Here is a 15,495-nt window from a genome sequence, read left to right on the forward strand (position 1 = left end):
AGAATCAAAATTGCCTCCATTAAACAACTCCCCTTCCCCTCCCCCACCTTGGCACCTACCATTCTACTTTTTTTTTAAAAAATTTATTTATTTATGCACATAAGAACTAGGGTATAAGCCAGAGGTGCAAGGGGTGAGAGGATTCACCAGAGACAGAGTGGGGAACAGAACAGGCAGACTGACTGATATACACTGCTGAGGGGAGCAGTGGGCGAGACAGGAGAGGTCTGCTGCGCCGTGTGGGTAGCTCCCTTGCCGGCCAGGGATCAAACTTCTGCTGCAGAGGCTGTGGATAGCTTCACAGTGCTATGCTTAACCCCTTATACCACCAGGGAGGCCCCATTCCACTTTCTGTTTCTGTGGTTTTGATGACTCCAGGTACCTCGCATACAAGTGGAGTCATACAGCCCTTGTTTTTCTGTTTGGCTTATTTTACCCAGTGTCATGACCTCAAGGTTCACCCACGTGGTAGTGTGTGTCAGGTTTCCCTTCCTTTTGAAGGCCGAGTAATATTCCACTATGGGGGGGTCACCTTGTGCTTGTCTATTCATCCACGCATGGATGCTTGAGTTGCTTCTAGTCACCCCCTTTTTCTCCTTCTTTGGACCAGCCCTCAGGACCTTCTAAGGCAGAGTCACTAGGAGAGAGACAAAGACTAGATATCTCTCTGGTCCCCTCCTCTGCCTCACTTCCTAGCTGCCTGCTTCAACTGCTCTTGCCCTCTCTTGGGGGGCACTCCCAGGACCATCTTGGTGCATATCGTTTACTCAAGTCTCTTCTTTAAGCCCCTTATCTTATACTTCCTTCTCCCCACCATATTTTCCTCTCTATCCTCGTGCTTGACCCCAAGTGGGTGCTCCCTGCAGGCAGGTTGAAGAGGATTTGGCCCAAAACATGGTTGGTGTGGCCTTGGTGGACCCAGAGGGGTCTTGATGGGCTACCTGCCTTTGTCCCCAAACACGTCAGTAAGTGGTGCCCACCTTTGAGTTGACCACACTCTGAGACTCCTGAGGTGTCCTTTTGTTTTCTGTAGCAGCCTGATGTGTTTGGGTTTAGTAAATTACTCTGATGACCTCACCCCTGATTTAAAAGGGGGAGGTAAGAAATCCACCCTAAATCCCCCTTGTCCATCTGTGTGAGCTGACTGAGGAGTGGGTCTGTAAGGACAATGCCTCTTGATGCCTTCACAGATAAAGCGTGGCTGGGAAGGGGATGGCCATTGTTGGTTAAGGTTAAGGAAGTGGCTCCAGGTCTCAGAGTTGGGATCCTGACACCATCACCTGCTTGGCTGGCTCTGAAACCCTGGCACCTCGTGGGCATCCCAAGTAACCACAGACGACTCCCTGACTTGCTAATATGGTTATTAGCAAGTGCTGGGGCTGGCAGGGGCTTTATTTAGAGCTTCTCCAAACTGAGTGGTGATCAGAGTTATCTGGGGAGTTGAAAAATGAATTTTGAATGAATCTATGCTGGACTGATGCCTGGATTGATATTTTTAAACATTTCCCAGGTGATTCTGATAATCAGCCAGTGTTGTGATCCTCCTTCATTTTCCAGTTGAGGACACTGGGGACCAGAGACAAGATGCCACAGGCAAGCCCCCTGGGCCCCAGCTCCTTGCTATGTGTTTTCTCCCATGGCCACCGCTGCTTGTGTTGCTCTTTGGCTTCTCCTGCAGGAAAGCCTTTGATGGGGAGAAGGCAGAGACAGCCCCACAGTCCTTCCCCAAGATGGGACTTGCCCCTGGGAAGGAACTAGCCTGCCCAGGTGAGGCCTCCAGGGATGGGCTGCCTCTGCTCTGCTTGTGGCTCTGCAGCTCACATGCTAGGCTTGAGCAATACATCAAAATGTGAACCTTTTTTTTTTAAAGATTTATTTCTTTATGCATACAAGAACTGGGGTGCGGGCCAGAGGTGTGGGGGGGTGAGAGGATTCACCAGAGACAGAGTGGGGAACAGAACAGGCAGACTGACTGAAATACACTGCTGAGGGGAGCAGCAGGTGAGCCAGGAGAGGTCTGCTGCACCATGTGGGTAGCTCCCTGGCCAGGACTCGAACTCATGCTGCAGAGACTGTGGACAGCTTCATAGATTGCATCTTAACCCCTTGTGCCACCAGGGAGGCCCCAAAATGTGAACTTTTTATAGGGAAAGATCTAGATTAGGTGTGTGGGAGGGCCAGGTCCCTACAGAAAGACTGCTCATATTTAATGGGGGTGAGTAGGAGACAGAAAGCAGCCTCATCCCAGCTGGTTTCCTAAGTTGCCTGCATTTGTCCATCCATTCATTCATTCATTCATTCAGTTAGTATTTGTTGGATCCCCTGTGAGCTGGACACCATTCTGGGGGTGTATGCTGTAGGATGACTCCCCCACCTCCGCAGAGCGATCCCTTTGCAGAGTTACATACTAGAGCTGGGATACCCAGACTCTTGATGGGTTCTTTGTTGTTTTCAATAATAGTGATAGCAAAAGGCGTGGGTTTTCTCATTTTATTTACTCAGCCATTCTCTCAAAGGAGGAAATTGAAGTTCGGAAAGTGACCATCTTGCCAGGGTCACAGCATAGGTGGTGGAATCTGTGTTTAGCCCTGTACCCTGATCACAGAGTTGAAAACTGGACTCTCCTTGTACGGCTGCCTGCACTAAGCTCTTGCTTTCCAGCAGGGCAATAAGAAAAAAACTGGCATAACACAAAATTTTATTTGCCCTAAAACTTGCACGATATCGATTGTCATTTAGCATGTGGTGCTGCATAGCCTTTGCTGACTCGGAGGAAGCAGCTCTGCTCTTCCAGAGTGAGCCTCTGTGTGTCTCCCACTTTGCATGGTCCCCAGCAGGGTGCCAGGGAGCAAGGGGCTGTTCCTGGCACCAGCCAGGTGCCCTCTGGGTAGGTGGATCAGTTGCTTCTCCTTCCCTTGGTCTTGCATCCTTCATTATTAAGCTCCTGCAAATCATTTTTGAAAATGAAGGGTTATAATAGAAAATAATTAAAAGTACAGGGACACTGGCCCCATCTATCCCCACTGGGTCCTCTTCTGGGAATGTGGCATCCAGGTGCCCTGTGGCGCCTCTGCCTAGGCCTGGGATGTTTTCATTGGTGATAGGAAAAGAGGTAGAGCAGTGAGTCATTAGTAAAGTGAAATTTAATTTAAAGTAGTTTTTTCATTAGAGGTAGTGTTTGCTTTTTTTTTAAGCATTAAAATTATCCTTTCTCTGCAGAAACGATGATTATCATAGTGGGTGATGGTGTTTTTTTATATTGCTACTGTTTCATGTCCTTTCTTGGTAAAATAAAAAGCTGGCAATGATGTGCCCATTGTCTTTGTGGTTTTACTAGCTGTTGAAAGCCAAAATCTCCTGATTTAAAAGTTACTTGCATCTAAAAAAAATGCCTCCACAGCAATGTCTAGACTGTTAGGTCATAGTTGGAGCCTGTGTGGGTACCGTGTGGTACCGTGGCCTATAAGGTGGACACAGGTGACACCTACTCTCGTGTCTAGTGGATGAGAGATGCAGAAAGGAGACAGGAGTATACATAAGCATTTAAGAACAAGGCCATTTACATTTAAGTGCTGACTTGAAAAGACAAAATGTAGAAAGTATTTAGAGTTGTTGAGGGGGTGAGGGCTGGACTATTCTGGGGAGATTTCCTGGTAGGAACCGAACAGGAGCTTTCAGGACATGGAGGTTTTGGATGAATGAGGACAGAAGACATCAACACTGGTCTGGAAGCCATAGGACAACACTGCTGCTGACATTTCACTAGGTGACTTTATTAAGGGTCTTCACAGACATTGATTTGTTGCAGCACCATTATTTTTAGTTGAGGAGCCCAGAGAGGTTAGGGGATTCATCAAAGGTCACACAGCGTGCCAGTGGCAGGGCAGGTCTTCCTGCTTCAAATCCTGCCCCCCTCCATCTTTTCCCCGCCTTTGTGAGCATAATGAAGTGATGTGACTGTGTGTATGTGGGGGAAGAAGAGGGGAGGGAGAAAGAGAATAAAGGCTTTTCTTAAGAATTCCTGTTATAATAAAAATCAATTGTTTTCTCTCACTCTCTGGCCTTTCTTTCCTTCTTCGCCATCCTTGTTAACGCCCCCTCTTTTCTTGTTTTCTCGCCCTCTCAAGACACGAATGCAGAGTTTGAATCCAGATCCCAAAGCCCAGTACACAAGTATCTATGGAGCCCTCAAGAAAATCATGCAGACTGAAGGCTTCTGGAGGCCCTTGCGAGGCCTCAACGTGATGATGATGGGCGCCGGGCCGGCCCACGCCATGTATTTTGCCTGCTATGAAAACATGAAAAGAACTTTAAATGCCGTTTTCCACCATCAAGGAAACAGCCACCTAGCCAATGGTATTTTGAAAGCATTTGTCTGGAGTTAAAAAGTTCTCTCCTTCAACAGACCTTTCCCCAGGGTTCTCTTCCCTGTGACCCAGCAGCCTGACGCCTCATCTCTGCCACGCTTGCTTATGAATAAAGAACTCTAGAGTCGTGTGTGCCCGCACACCCAAGCACACACGCGCATGCACACGCGTGCGCACACACATACACACACACAGAGAGTCCTTTTTCCGTTCCCCTCCTTTGTTTTCTGAAGCCTGGGGAAAGTCGGTGACAGAGGTGTTTCTGTTTTTATTGTTGTGTGGGTTTTTCATTTTGTTTTTTAAACATTCCAAAGCCATTAATGATCAGATCTAGGAAAACAAAAACCCTGAATAGAAACAAAACTTTTGAATGCTGGATTCCAAAAAAAGTTTGATCTGGACAGCTTCTTTGAGACTATTTAAAAACTGGTTCAACAGGTCTCTACAACGTCAAGATCTAACTAAGCTTTAAAAGGTCAAGAAGTTTTATGGCTGACAAAGGATTTGCACCAGCGCAGATGGCCTTTCTCACCTTAAGCTTCTGGGGGTTTGGGAATTGCACCCCATTTCTGTTCTGTCTGAGTTGCATCTCTGCGAGCAAGGGCTGAAGTAGTTTCCTTTGGTTGTTGCAAGGGGAGGTGGGAGGGGCCTGAGTTTGTGGGCAGCCCTTGCACAGGCCTGTGTTACTGGCTTGGTTGAAGGGTGGGTTTTGCTTGTGATGTGGGTTTGACTGTCAGGTTTTCTCTGAGTATGAATGGGACTGTGGATAGCAGCATAAGGTGCACCTACTTCAAGATTAATCAGTCTTCTACCAGCAGGGCTAGATGTGAGCTGCAGGAACTTTCCCTTCCTGGTCTCAGAACCCGAGAGCACCCCGCCATCCTAAAGCCTTGGTAATAGCTTCCCCTGGCTGGTTCGCAGACCTTTGTTTTACTTATTAAAAACTGGCCTCTAGTTGCATTTATTGAGATGGCCATGTAGACCCATGCTCTGATGCACCCCGAGTCTGTGGCCCTCTTGCTGAAATTGCCTTATGTAATGGTTTCGCTTGATCACTAAACCTCTTGAAGGGAATTTAACCGAACCCAATTTATTTCAAGTTCTGCCCAGTGCTGTCACTGCTGTGTTTTGTGTGCCGGGTGCTTTTTGACCTTTGGATAAATGTGCGTGGAGGAAGGAAGGGAAGTATATGCATTTCTGAAGGCTCATCCGGTGTCCGTCAGTCCTCCACCTTCCAGAGGTTATTTTAATAATGGGCAGTGTCACCTGCAGAGGGAGAACAACCAAAGCCAAAAGCAAAATTCCAGTCTGATTCAGTCTTTGGAAGTTCCTGGTTTTGGAAATCAGACAGGATGAGCCCCTCAGAGGGGTCCGCCAGCTCCGAGACCAGCTTTACAGACTAACCCTGGACATGCCACATGCAGATTTTCCTGAGCCTTCCCCTGCCCTTGCCTGTTTTCTTAAAAATGCCTCAATTTAACTAGGGATTTTCTTAAAGATTTCTGACTTTAACCCTTTTCGCTGTGTACATGACCTTATCCCCTTCGACTGTTTCAGCTTACGGGCAGAGGGAGTTGATCTGTAGACAAAGGCCAGGGACAAGAGAGAATTAAATCTATATAGTGGAAAAAGCCATCAGGTGTGTTTTCCGAGCACCATCAATGTTGGCCGGTCTAACCTTTTCACAGGGTTGCCTACAGGAAAGGAAGTGAGGTTGCTGCAAGATTAAAATGTGAATAACTCTGTCTGTGTTACCCCCTCATTTTTATTTAACATTTCCATGGTCATTTGAGGATTGTAAGAGTCAATGCTTATCTGGGAGGAGTTAGTAGTAAATTTTCATTCTTAGAAAACTATATCCAGGATTCCATCTGGTTTTAGGTTCCAGGAGCTTCCTGAGATCAACCAATCCCACCCAGAAGGTAATTTTTTGGAGTTTGTTTTGCAGGGATAGCTGGGAGTATGGCCACCCTGCTCCACGATGCGGTAATGAATCCAGCGGAAGGTAATGTTTCATCGTCCCAGGGAGTGGCAATCGGGTTGTGCAAAGGGGCAGGAGAAAATGTGGCTGGAGGTGTGGGGGGCACAGAGGGTCAGACAGGTGACGCCTGGCTCCCAGAAGAAGCAGAATTCTTTAGCACCTTGTTAGAGACCTGGAGAAGGAGTGCAGGCATTTGAACTACATGGTATTCCTGTTATCTCTAACAGTGTGATTCCACGTAACGGCAACATTCCTGGGAGCATGTTAGAAGTGCTGATTCCTAGGTCCCACACTAAGGTCAAAAGCTCTGGGGATAGAGACAGGGAATCTGTTAATGAGCTCTCCTTGTGATTCTCTTGCACACTTTTTTCAGTGCTCTAAAACCTGTGCTCCCGCACACACAGACCCACAGACCCACAGACACATAAACACACATCTTTCCTCTAGCCCATAGAAATCTGTATCAGCCCTAGACAAATTTAGGGGAACCCATCAAAGGCCATTTATTAGGACTTATGTTCAATTTGCTTTTTTAAAACATGAGTTTATTGTGGGAAATTTCAAACATATGCAAATATAGAGGAGATATTCTTTTGACCCTCTGTGTAACCCTCACTGCACTTCAAAGATTCACATTTGGCCATACTGTTTCATCCTGCCTTTTCTTTTTTCTTTTGACTTGGGAACATTGTAAAAACAATTCCTAGCTGAACAGATTGGAATTCTGTCAGCTTTTTCTATGTCCTGGTGTCCTAAGGTGACTCAGTCTGAATAGTGAGGGCCTATAGGCCTGGGCATACTCTCCACCAGGTGTCTTTATGTGAGGTGGGGGACTCTACCTCCCTCCCCACCTGAAAGGGGTCCTTGCAGACGGAAACTTGAAGGTAAAAATTGCAACATATTAGTTTGAGTTTGTTATACTTCTCTGTGTTTTGTCTTTTAAAGTTTCTTATTTGTTCTCAGCTGTTTGCATAGCCCCATAGACTGGGGACTTGTGACTGGGACTTGTTCTGATATTTAAGGATGTGATGTGTCAAATTAGGAGGTGGGGTTTTCTTTTTTTTAAGGGAGGGAGGAGGGGTTCATGCAGACACTTGGTCAGTGAACAGTTAGTTAACATGTCTCCCATGGCAAAAGTATTTATATTTTTTAAAGAGAAAAAATGAGACTCAATTCTGTCCTCTTTGTATTGTACTAATTTAAGGACTTCATTTCTTTAAAAGTAACGCATATTATTGGAGTTTATCTGGCAATGCATGAGGACAATTTAAACTCTGTCTGAGGGACCATAGTTGGCCCCCATTTGCCACCTGTCCTTTAAACCATCAGTTACTTTCGTGTTAACAGAGCTAGGAACTTAATTGGAGTTCATCATTAAACTTGGACTGACATAATTCTAGTGTCTCTTCCAAGAATACTGTGACACTGACATTAAAAACACTCAGAAGCACAGGCCACTGGGAACTAAGGACAGAACCCTTGCACTGGGAACTGAGGGGGCAGTGGGTCAGGGGCCAGGATTAGGTTGGCAGCCACTTCTACCCAGTGCAGCCAGCATCTCGGGGATGAGATCAGTGAATCTAAGTGGCTGCCTGCTTCCTGGTTTAGGAACCACCTTAAATAAGATTCAGGCAGGAGAAACTTCATGAACTAGCCGCTTTCCTGGCCCTAAGTCTGGAGCCACGTTTTTAATAGGATTGCCTGGAGCTGGCCCTCCGTGGCTTCTCAGGCTGGGCTGTGTGTGTGCTGGCTCTTTGTGACTTGTTACCGGTGTGTCTAAACTCGCTTGTTTCTCTTTATGGCTTGGCTTCCTATTTCACTCCGACCCGGGGTGGGGCCAAACCCAACCAACTGCCCGTCTGGCCTGCCCTGCCTGTGGACAACAGTTGTGAAGCAGCGCTTGCAGATGTACAACTCGCCACACCAGTCGGCCCTCAGCTGTATCTGGACGGTCTGGAGGACCGAGGGCCTGAGGGCCTTCTACCGGAGCTACACCACGCAGCTGACCATGAACATCCCCTTCCAGTCCATCCACTTCATCACCTACGAATTCCTGCAGGAGCAGGTCAACCCTCACCGGGGCTACAACCCTCAGTCCCACATCATCTCAGGTGGGCTGGCTGGGGCCCTGGCCGCAGCCACCACCACCCCACTGGACGTCTGTAAAACCCTTCTCAACACACAGGAGAACATGGCCCTCAACCTGGCCAACATCAGCGGCCGGCTGTCAGGCATGGCCAACGCTTTCCGGATGGTCTACCAGCTCAACGGCCTGGCCGGCTACTTCAAGGGCATGCAGGCCCGAGTGATCTACCAGATGCCCTCCACTGCCATCTCCTGGTCTGTCTATGAGTTTTTCAAGTACTTCCTTACCAAGCGCGAGCTGGAAAATCGAACTCCATACTAAAGGAGCAGGCTGTGGGAAGTGATTCCGGAGTCTTTCGTTTTCAAAAGGCTTTCCCTGCCTGCTTCCATTCCTGGCCCTCACACCAAGATTGTGTTTGCAGGGTGGGCCTTCACTCTCGACGCCCTAGAGAGAGAGGAGGACAGGACAGCTGCTCTCCAAGAAGGCCGTCCACAGGCACATCCGAGGTGGTGGTAGGTGGGGAAGGACTTTGGAAGGGGAACGAGAAATTGCTTTTTCTCTTCCTCCCCTAAGAGGAATGTAGCTTTTCTGCTTCACTGGAACAGTCTCCTCCCTAGAATCATAGATCACGTGGGAGGGCAGAAAATGTGCGTGACTGAAAACATTAAAGAAAAGAAGTGTATGTATATAAAAGTTCCAGTACACAGTGTAAAATAGATGGATAATGTTTATCCTTTATTTTTCTACATAGATGTTTTTGGATTTGTGTGTGTGACTGTGTGTGTGTACAACTAAGTGTTACAGCTGGAAATAGAAAGCTGATTTAAAAAAAAAAGATGCAGAGGGCTGTATCTTTCCACAGGGGAGGTAATAAAAAGCTCTGAAGTAATCAACTGCTGAATATGGCCTAAAATTGTGTTGAGCCCCTGGTGGAAGTTTGACTTGAATGTAAAATAATAAAGTTTTTATTTTGAATTTCTCTTTTCATGGGGGACCAAAAGGTACGTTGAACAACAACAAAAAAAATAATTTACTACTAGCCACTTTTTTCCAATTGTTTGGTCTTACCTTCATGTGCCTTTTCCCTTACGCTCCTAAAAATCCCAGAACCATCTGCCTGGGGTAGTTTCTCTTGCTGTATGTAAGCCACATGCTGGGTGGCAGGGTCACCTACTGGGCGGTTTGGTTTTCTTTCCTTGTGAATGACAGGAGTATGTGCTCCCAGGGTCAGCACTTACAAGCCCTGGAGTGCCAGTGTTGGGCCACTTAGGGGCAGGTCGTTGGGATTAAACCGACCTTGATCTAGGACTTCATTCATCAACCTTTTATGCAGGCACTTCAGGTATTCTTGACTATATTGACTAAATCTCTTGACCTCCTGTTTTCATGTTCAGTTTTAGGGATTTAAAAAAAAAAAAAAACAACCTAACAAGTGTGTCTATGGCATTTGTGTCTCCCCTGCCTGCCATTAATTCCTTTCAGAGGTTCACAACGTACGGCAACAGGAGCCAGGTTCTGGAGCCAGCCGGCTGCTGAATCAGACCCTAAGGCACAAGTCGGGTGCCTCTCCAGCGCCATCCTTGGCCTCGCCTGGTCTGCTGAGGATGGAGGGCTGAGCCACCTTTTTCTCTGGATTGGTGTGCTGGAGCTAGATTACCACTAAGAAAACGCAAACCTGTTTCCGCCAGCCTCACCCTTCACCCTTCGACTGATTCCCAGACCCCTCTTCAAGACCGGATGGCTTCACAGTTTCCTTTTGGAGCCTTTTTAAATGAGCAGGAAGCATGTGTGTGTTTTCATTTTGGAAGGCCTGGTCCTGACCTTGGCCATGACCTCAGGCAAGATGAATGTCATGCAGCTCGCTGTGGCGCACACTGAGCTCTTGGATGCTGTTACCTCCTGGGAAGAACTCAGGTGGCCCTGGACAGTTCTCATCTGGGGCCCTGCACTCAGTGCCTCCAGCTGTGCTTTCTGGTCAGAGAGGAGTATTGCCTCAGACAGCTTCCACGAGCACCCTGTGAGTGAGCCCCTGCTTTGGAGTTGGGGGCACATCCACTGGTGTCCCACTAGGGGGTGCACAAAGCCCGTGGAGATCATGCACTATGAGAAGTGTTTACATCTCTTCATGTGCCTGCCTTACTGTTCAGTTCTGTGAATGGAAGGAAATACTAGATCAAATTCTGAAAAAATTAGTCACCCCTTTTTATCCACTTACAATATATCACACAGCTTGAAAATGTTCCTTATAGCACTATTTTTTTTCTACAATATTTAGAAAAGCTGTCCACCTCCCTAGGAAAGTTCATTGTGGAGGGAGACCAAATGGAAAGGTGGGAAGCGATTGGGAGAGTCCCTTGGCTGCTCCTGAAAGTCTGGGATTAGCTGGAAATGCTTTCCCCACTGGGTCATCCTGAGCTGAATGAGCTGTGTTACTGAAAAAGCTCTGAAAGTTGTGAAGCACTATAAGTGGTCATTCATTTTGTGGGAAATGACTTCCCCTGGCCCTGAGCTCCAGTCTCTGCTGTTGCCCCATGCAGATTGCAGTCCAGCTGCTTGTGGCTGACTTTGCAAAGTTCTGAACAGGAAAAATGTTCTCCCCGCTCCCCAGGCCTGACACAATCATGGCATGTGTCCTTGGTCCTTGGGAGTGGTGTCTGCAGCCAGACAGAGCCACTGGAGTATGGTCCTCACACGTGAAGTATGTGCATGCTTGCACACATGTGTGAGCTCTTCTTAGACCACTATTTGAGATGCAACCACTTGTACATCAGTTTTACTTTACCTCTCTTTTTTCTTTTTGTCTTTTTGCTTTCATGCTTATTTATTTTTGTTAGAATTGATTTTCCCAAATGGGATGAATCTTCAGCCCATGCCTATTTTTTTCTTAACTTTGGATTGAATCCAGCCATTTGCCTGGACTACATGTGTGGGTTTTTTTTTTTTTAATGTTGGTGTATTATTTCAAATGTTGTCCTCCAAAGTCCCCCTCATCTCTAACACATTAAGCCAAGAAAGTTTTATTTATCTTTATTTAAGAAAGGTGGTGCCTGTTAAATGCGATTGTATTGCTGCTTCCTGCCTGCAAACGCACAATGTATGTTATCAGGGTGAATAAGTCTTATTTCTTAAATACCTCTAGTGAATATCATTGTTTTTGCCTCTCCTTTGTTGCCAACTATTTGAAGAAGGGGAGAAATGTGTGTTTATGAGTGGGGATGTTTCTGATATGCTGCTAAGGCTGTGACATGAGCTAGAGAAAATAAAGCCTCGATCTCTGAAGTGTTGTGATTCTGTGGGGGGAGTATTTAAGAGGTCATGGACAGAAGTTACCTGATTCATGGGCTTTTTTGCCTATTCCAGTCACTCATTAAGGACTGGGACCCATGGTTTTGGTGGGTCCCAGCCACCAAAACAGAGTGCTTTTTCAGCCTCTTGTGAAAGTGGGAGCAGATTCCCTCCTGGGCTGCCGGAACCGCCCATGTTATCACCTAGGCCAGGCGCTGGAGCCTCCTGCTGGCTTTGCTCACAGTGCTGGGGAGGCGTGGGAGTGGGAGTGGTACAGGTTATACCTATGTGGTATTCACAGTCCTGGGGCCCGCTAGGGTGATGTCCTCGCTTGTGTGTGTGTGTGTGTGTGTGTGTGTGTGTGTGTGTGTTCGCGCGCACGCGCATATACACACGCACACACACAGTGGAGGTTCTGGAGCCCTAAACATGGAATACTCAGAGGGTAGTCCTTCCAACAGGTCACAGCTTGAGCCAGAGAACTAAACCTTTTGGGGAGGTGGGGGTGGGGGTGGTCCTGGTTTCCTTTGGGAAATCAGGGGTAACACCTTCACAGGGTCCCGCAGGTCAGAGGTGCTATCTCCACGCTGACCACTGAAAGCCTCGGGGGTGGAGAGTCTATGCAGGTGGGCTCTGAGGACCAGCCATGCATGGGCCAGGGTACCAAAAGGGGATACGGATGCTAATGAAATACTGTGCCTCTCAGAGGTGGCCTGAAGTTGCAGTTGCGTCCCCTCCTCTGTGGGTGTCCGGCCTGGAGGTCCTGTTTCAGCACACATGGATCTGGTCAGTCAGTGCTGGCAAGCCTGGTGCCGTGGGGGGAAAGCCAGTGGAGAGGTGGCTTCCACCCGGTTGGGCCCTATAGCCTAAAAAAGTTCAGGGAAGACATGATCTTAGTGCAACCAAATCTACCCTGCCCAGTCTGTTGAGGCCACGCTGTCCGGCCAGTGCTTGGGACCTGCCTCAGTGATGTTCAGCATTCAGTGGTGTCTTGCTGGACATGAGCTTGAAATCAGGGAAGGTGGGAATATCTACCGCACAGAAAGAAGCAGGTGTCCTACATCAGGACTTTTAAAGAGCTGATTCCCCAGTCTACCCTCCTTGGGCTGTGGCAGGTGTTTGCTGATAGGAGGATTCGCTACATGAGTGCCTCCTCTTCAACTCAGGGTCCCCTCCCGTGTCCGTTCCCTGAGTTCCCCTTGTGATGAGGCCAGCTGTCTCTTCGGAGCCCTCTCCAGCACGTCCTCACCCCTCAAGTTCCAGCCCTGGAGCAGCAGTGAGGGGAGATACCCCTTCCTCCTCTCTGCGTGGGCTCCCAGCACCTCCTGTTGGTTGATCCCCTCTCAGGAGACTCCACTCCTCCCTACAGGAGTGGCCTTAAGGGGACACCAGAGAAGAACAGGAAAAGCCCCCTGTTGCACAAGGAAGACACCAGCAGGGAGGGAGTGAGTGACTTTTGAGAAGGTTGTCTCTGGCACCAGGCAGAGTGCAGGAGCGGCCTGAGAGTGATGAGTACATTTGGGAAAACAGCTTGATTTGCAGACATCAGGCCTTATAGGAGATACCCTTGTGGTGAGCAGCAAACGAGCTTTAACTTCCATCTCAGGTTATGATCCATCATGAAGGATTGTTGAGCCATGAAGAGAGCTTGGTCTGAGGAATAATCGTCTGGCAGAAGTGGACAGGATGACATGGAGACGGAATCATGAGGAGGCCAGGTTGGTTTGTCTCACCAGTGAAATTCACAGGAGGGCTCATGAAGGGAAAGACAAGGGAGACTGTAACTGAAGGAGTATAACCAGTGAGTGCAGATGTGGAACCAGCAGAAGTCTGGGTTGGGGAGGGGGACTGGAGGGCAAGATAACAGGTGGTCTGAAAGAAGTGATACGGCAGTGTCTGGAGAAAGGTCTGCTTGGGAGGAACAGCAGGTGATGGCAGAGAAGGTACCTCATCTCTGAACCCACTGATCTCTCAGTCCACATTCTCCTTGGCCTGCCCAACACTGGAATGCTGAGTGCTTGGCCAAGAGCGCCCTCTAGCTCCCAGTCTCAGCTTCCATTTCCCTGCCTTCCTCCAGGCTGCCCACCTTGACTAGCCTTTCTGGTTCCCCCAGCAGCTTCATTTCCTTTCTGCGCCACCTAAGCATGGCTGCTCTGGAAGGTTCTACCTTTGGCTCTCCTATCTGTCTACACCTCGGTGCTGATCTGCCTTAATGGCTTCAATTGGCCCTTCTGAAAAGATAATTCACAAACATGGGCTGTAAGCACCTGACTTTCCTCCTGAGTTCCAGATCTAAATATCCAGGTGCCGACTGAAGATTTCCCAGATCTCTTGTCCCCTCAACCTCATGAGATGCCCCCCCACCCCAACCCCTGCTTGCAGAGGCTTCCCTTGTCCCTGGCTCATCACCTCCAAGGGCTCCTCCATTCTTACTGACTAAAAATAGGCTCCCCAACATATGCCAATGCTAATTTAGTCTCATGCAAAAGGGGAGCAGGATGGATATATGAGCCCATAGGCTATTCTCATTAGCAGGGCGCTACCGCCTTTCTAGGCCTTTATTCCCATTGGAATGTCCACCCCTTTTCCTAGTGCCTCCCAAGCTCCCCTCTGTCCATCAAAGCTCTATGCTGAAGGTGCCATTTCCTACCCACAGCAAAGCGCTTCCAGATACTCTTCTCAGAGGTGATCTTGTTCTTCTCGTCAGCACCTGGCCTAGGCTTCTGCTTCTACCTCACGCTGTCCTTCCCCACAGGCTGCCCAGAACATGTACCCTTGAGATGTATTCACCTTGTGTTCTATATGGCCCTCCAGCTGGCTGCTTTTCCCATTCTGCATAAGAGCACAGTCATTGTTAATTGCAGTTAGCTGACTCTAACTATGGGAATGCATATGGAGATCCCTGAAGGAATGGCAGTATTGGTGCTTGGGAGAAAAGTCAGAATTTAGCTAAGGATTTGGCAGTTATCACAAGGGGTGTGATGGACAGTCCAATAAACTCCTCTGTGAGAAGGAAGAATATGAATCCAGATGATACTGACAATGTTTTAGTCTTTGACTCAAGGCAATCAAAGCCTCATCATTGACTTCGAGTCCTCATCAGTTTCTGTTGCTGTCAAGGACTCACTACTGAAAGCTCTTGAAGACATCCAGAGCTACATGAGGGACTATGGATTCTGGTTCTCCATTATTGTCACATTGGTCGTGGTAGTGGCTGCCTTTAAGAGAAGAGGCGGTTTCAAAAGAAGAAATAGAAATTAGTGCTGAGAGTGCTTGCTCTCATGAGTGTCATGATTCTGGCTGCCTGGTAAATAGTGAAAACACAGCAGTAGATGCTTCTAGCTTAGGTTGACACATAATGAATATATATCCCTATTCACATTTTGAGCTTAATGCAACCAGGTGAGTGAAATATTGGGGCAAGTTTTCTCCCTTTCCTTGATTATATCTAAAGTTTTGGAATGAAATAATTGCACATTTTAATGAAAATAATTGTGGATATCCACAGTATCTTTTTTTTTTTTTAACTTTGAATTGGGGTATAGGCCAGAGGTGCAAGGTATGAGAGGATTCACCAGAGACAAAGTGGGGAGCAGAACATACTGACTGAAATACACTGCTGAGGGGAGCAGCAGGTGAAACAGGAGAGATCGGCTGTGCCATGTGGGTTAGCTCCCTGGCCAGGGATCGAACTCTGGCCTTAGCAGTGATAGCACTGAGACTTAACCCCTAGGCTACCACGGAGGCCCCACAATGCCATTTTTCTGTATTTCTGG

The 15,495-nt window shown here is 47.8% G+C and overlaps 1 protein-coding gene across 5 annotated transcripts in view; it reads left to right on the top strand.

The window, feature by feature from the left end:
* Positions 1–12,008, top strand: part of SLC25A37 (solute carrier family 25 member 37) — a 36,525-nt gene extending 24,517 nt beyond the window's left edge. For 2 of the 5 annotated variants that reach the window (XM_037495788.2, XM_037495787.2), the window contains exons 2-4: positions 4,128–4,356; positions 6,316–6,372; positions 8,235–12,004. In XM_037495788.2, coding sequence (XP_037351685.1) covers positions 4,134–4,356; positions 6,316–6,372; positions 8,235–8,755 — 801 coding nt within the window. In that variant the 5' untranslated portion in view covers positions 4,128–4,133 and the 3' untranslated portion in view covers positions 8,756–12,004. Of the gene's footprint in view, positions 1–4,127; positions 4,357–4,394; positions 4,977–6,315; positions 6,373–8,234 lie in introns of those variants that run through there. The other 3 variants (XM_037495789.2, XM_037495790.2, XM_037495792.2) reach the window with 3 other exon arrangements.
* The last annotated feature ends 3,487 nt before the right edge of the window (positions 12,009–15,495 follow it).

This window comes from Talpa occidentalis, unplaced genomic scaffold (assembly GCF_014898055.3).
Source record: "Talpa occidentalis isolate TD23 unplaced genomic scaffold, MPIMG_talOcc4v2.1 talOcc4.8, whole genome shotgun sequence".
NCBI lineage: Eukaryota > Metazoa > Chordata > Mammalia > Eulipotyphla > Talpidae > Talpa > Talpa occidentalis.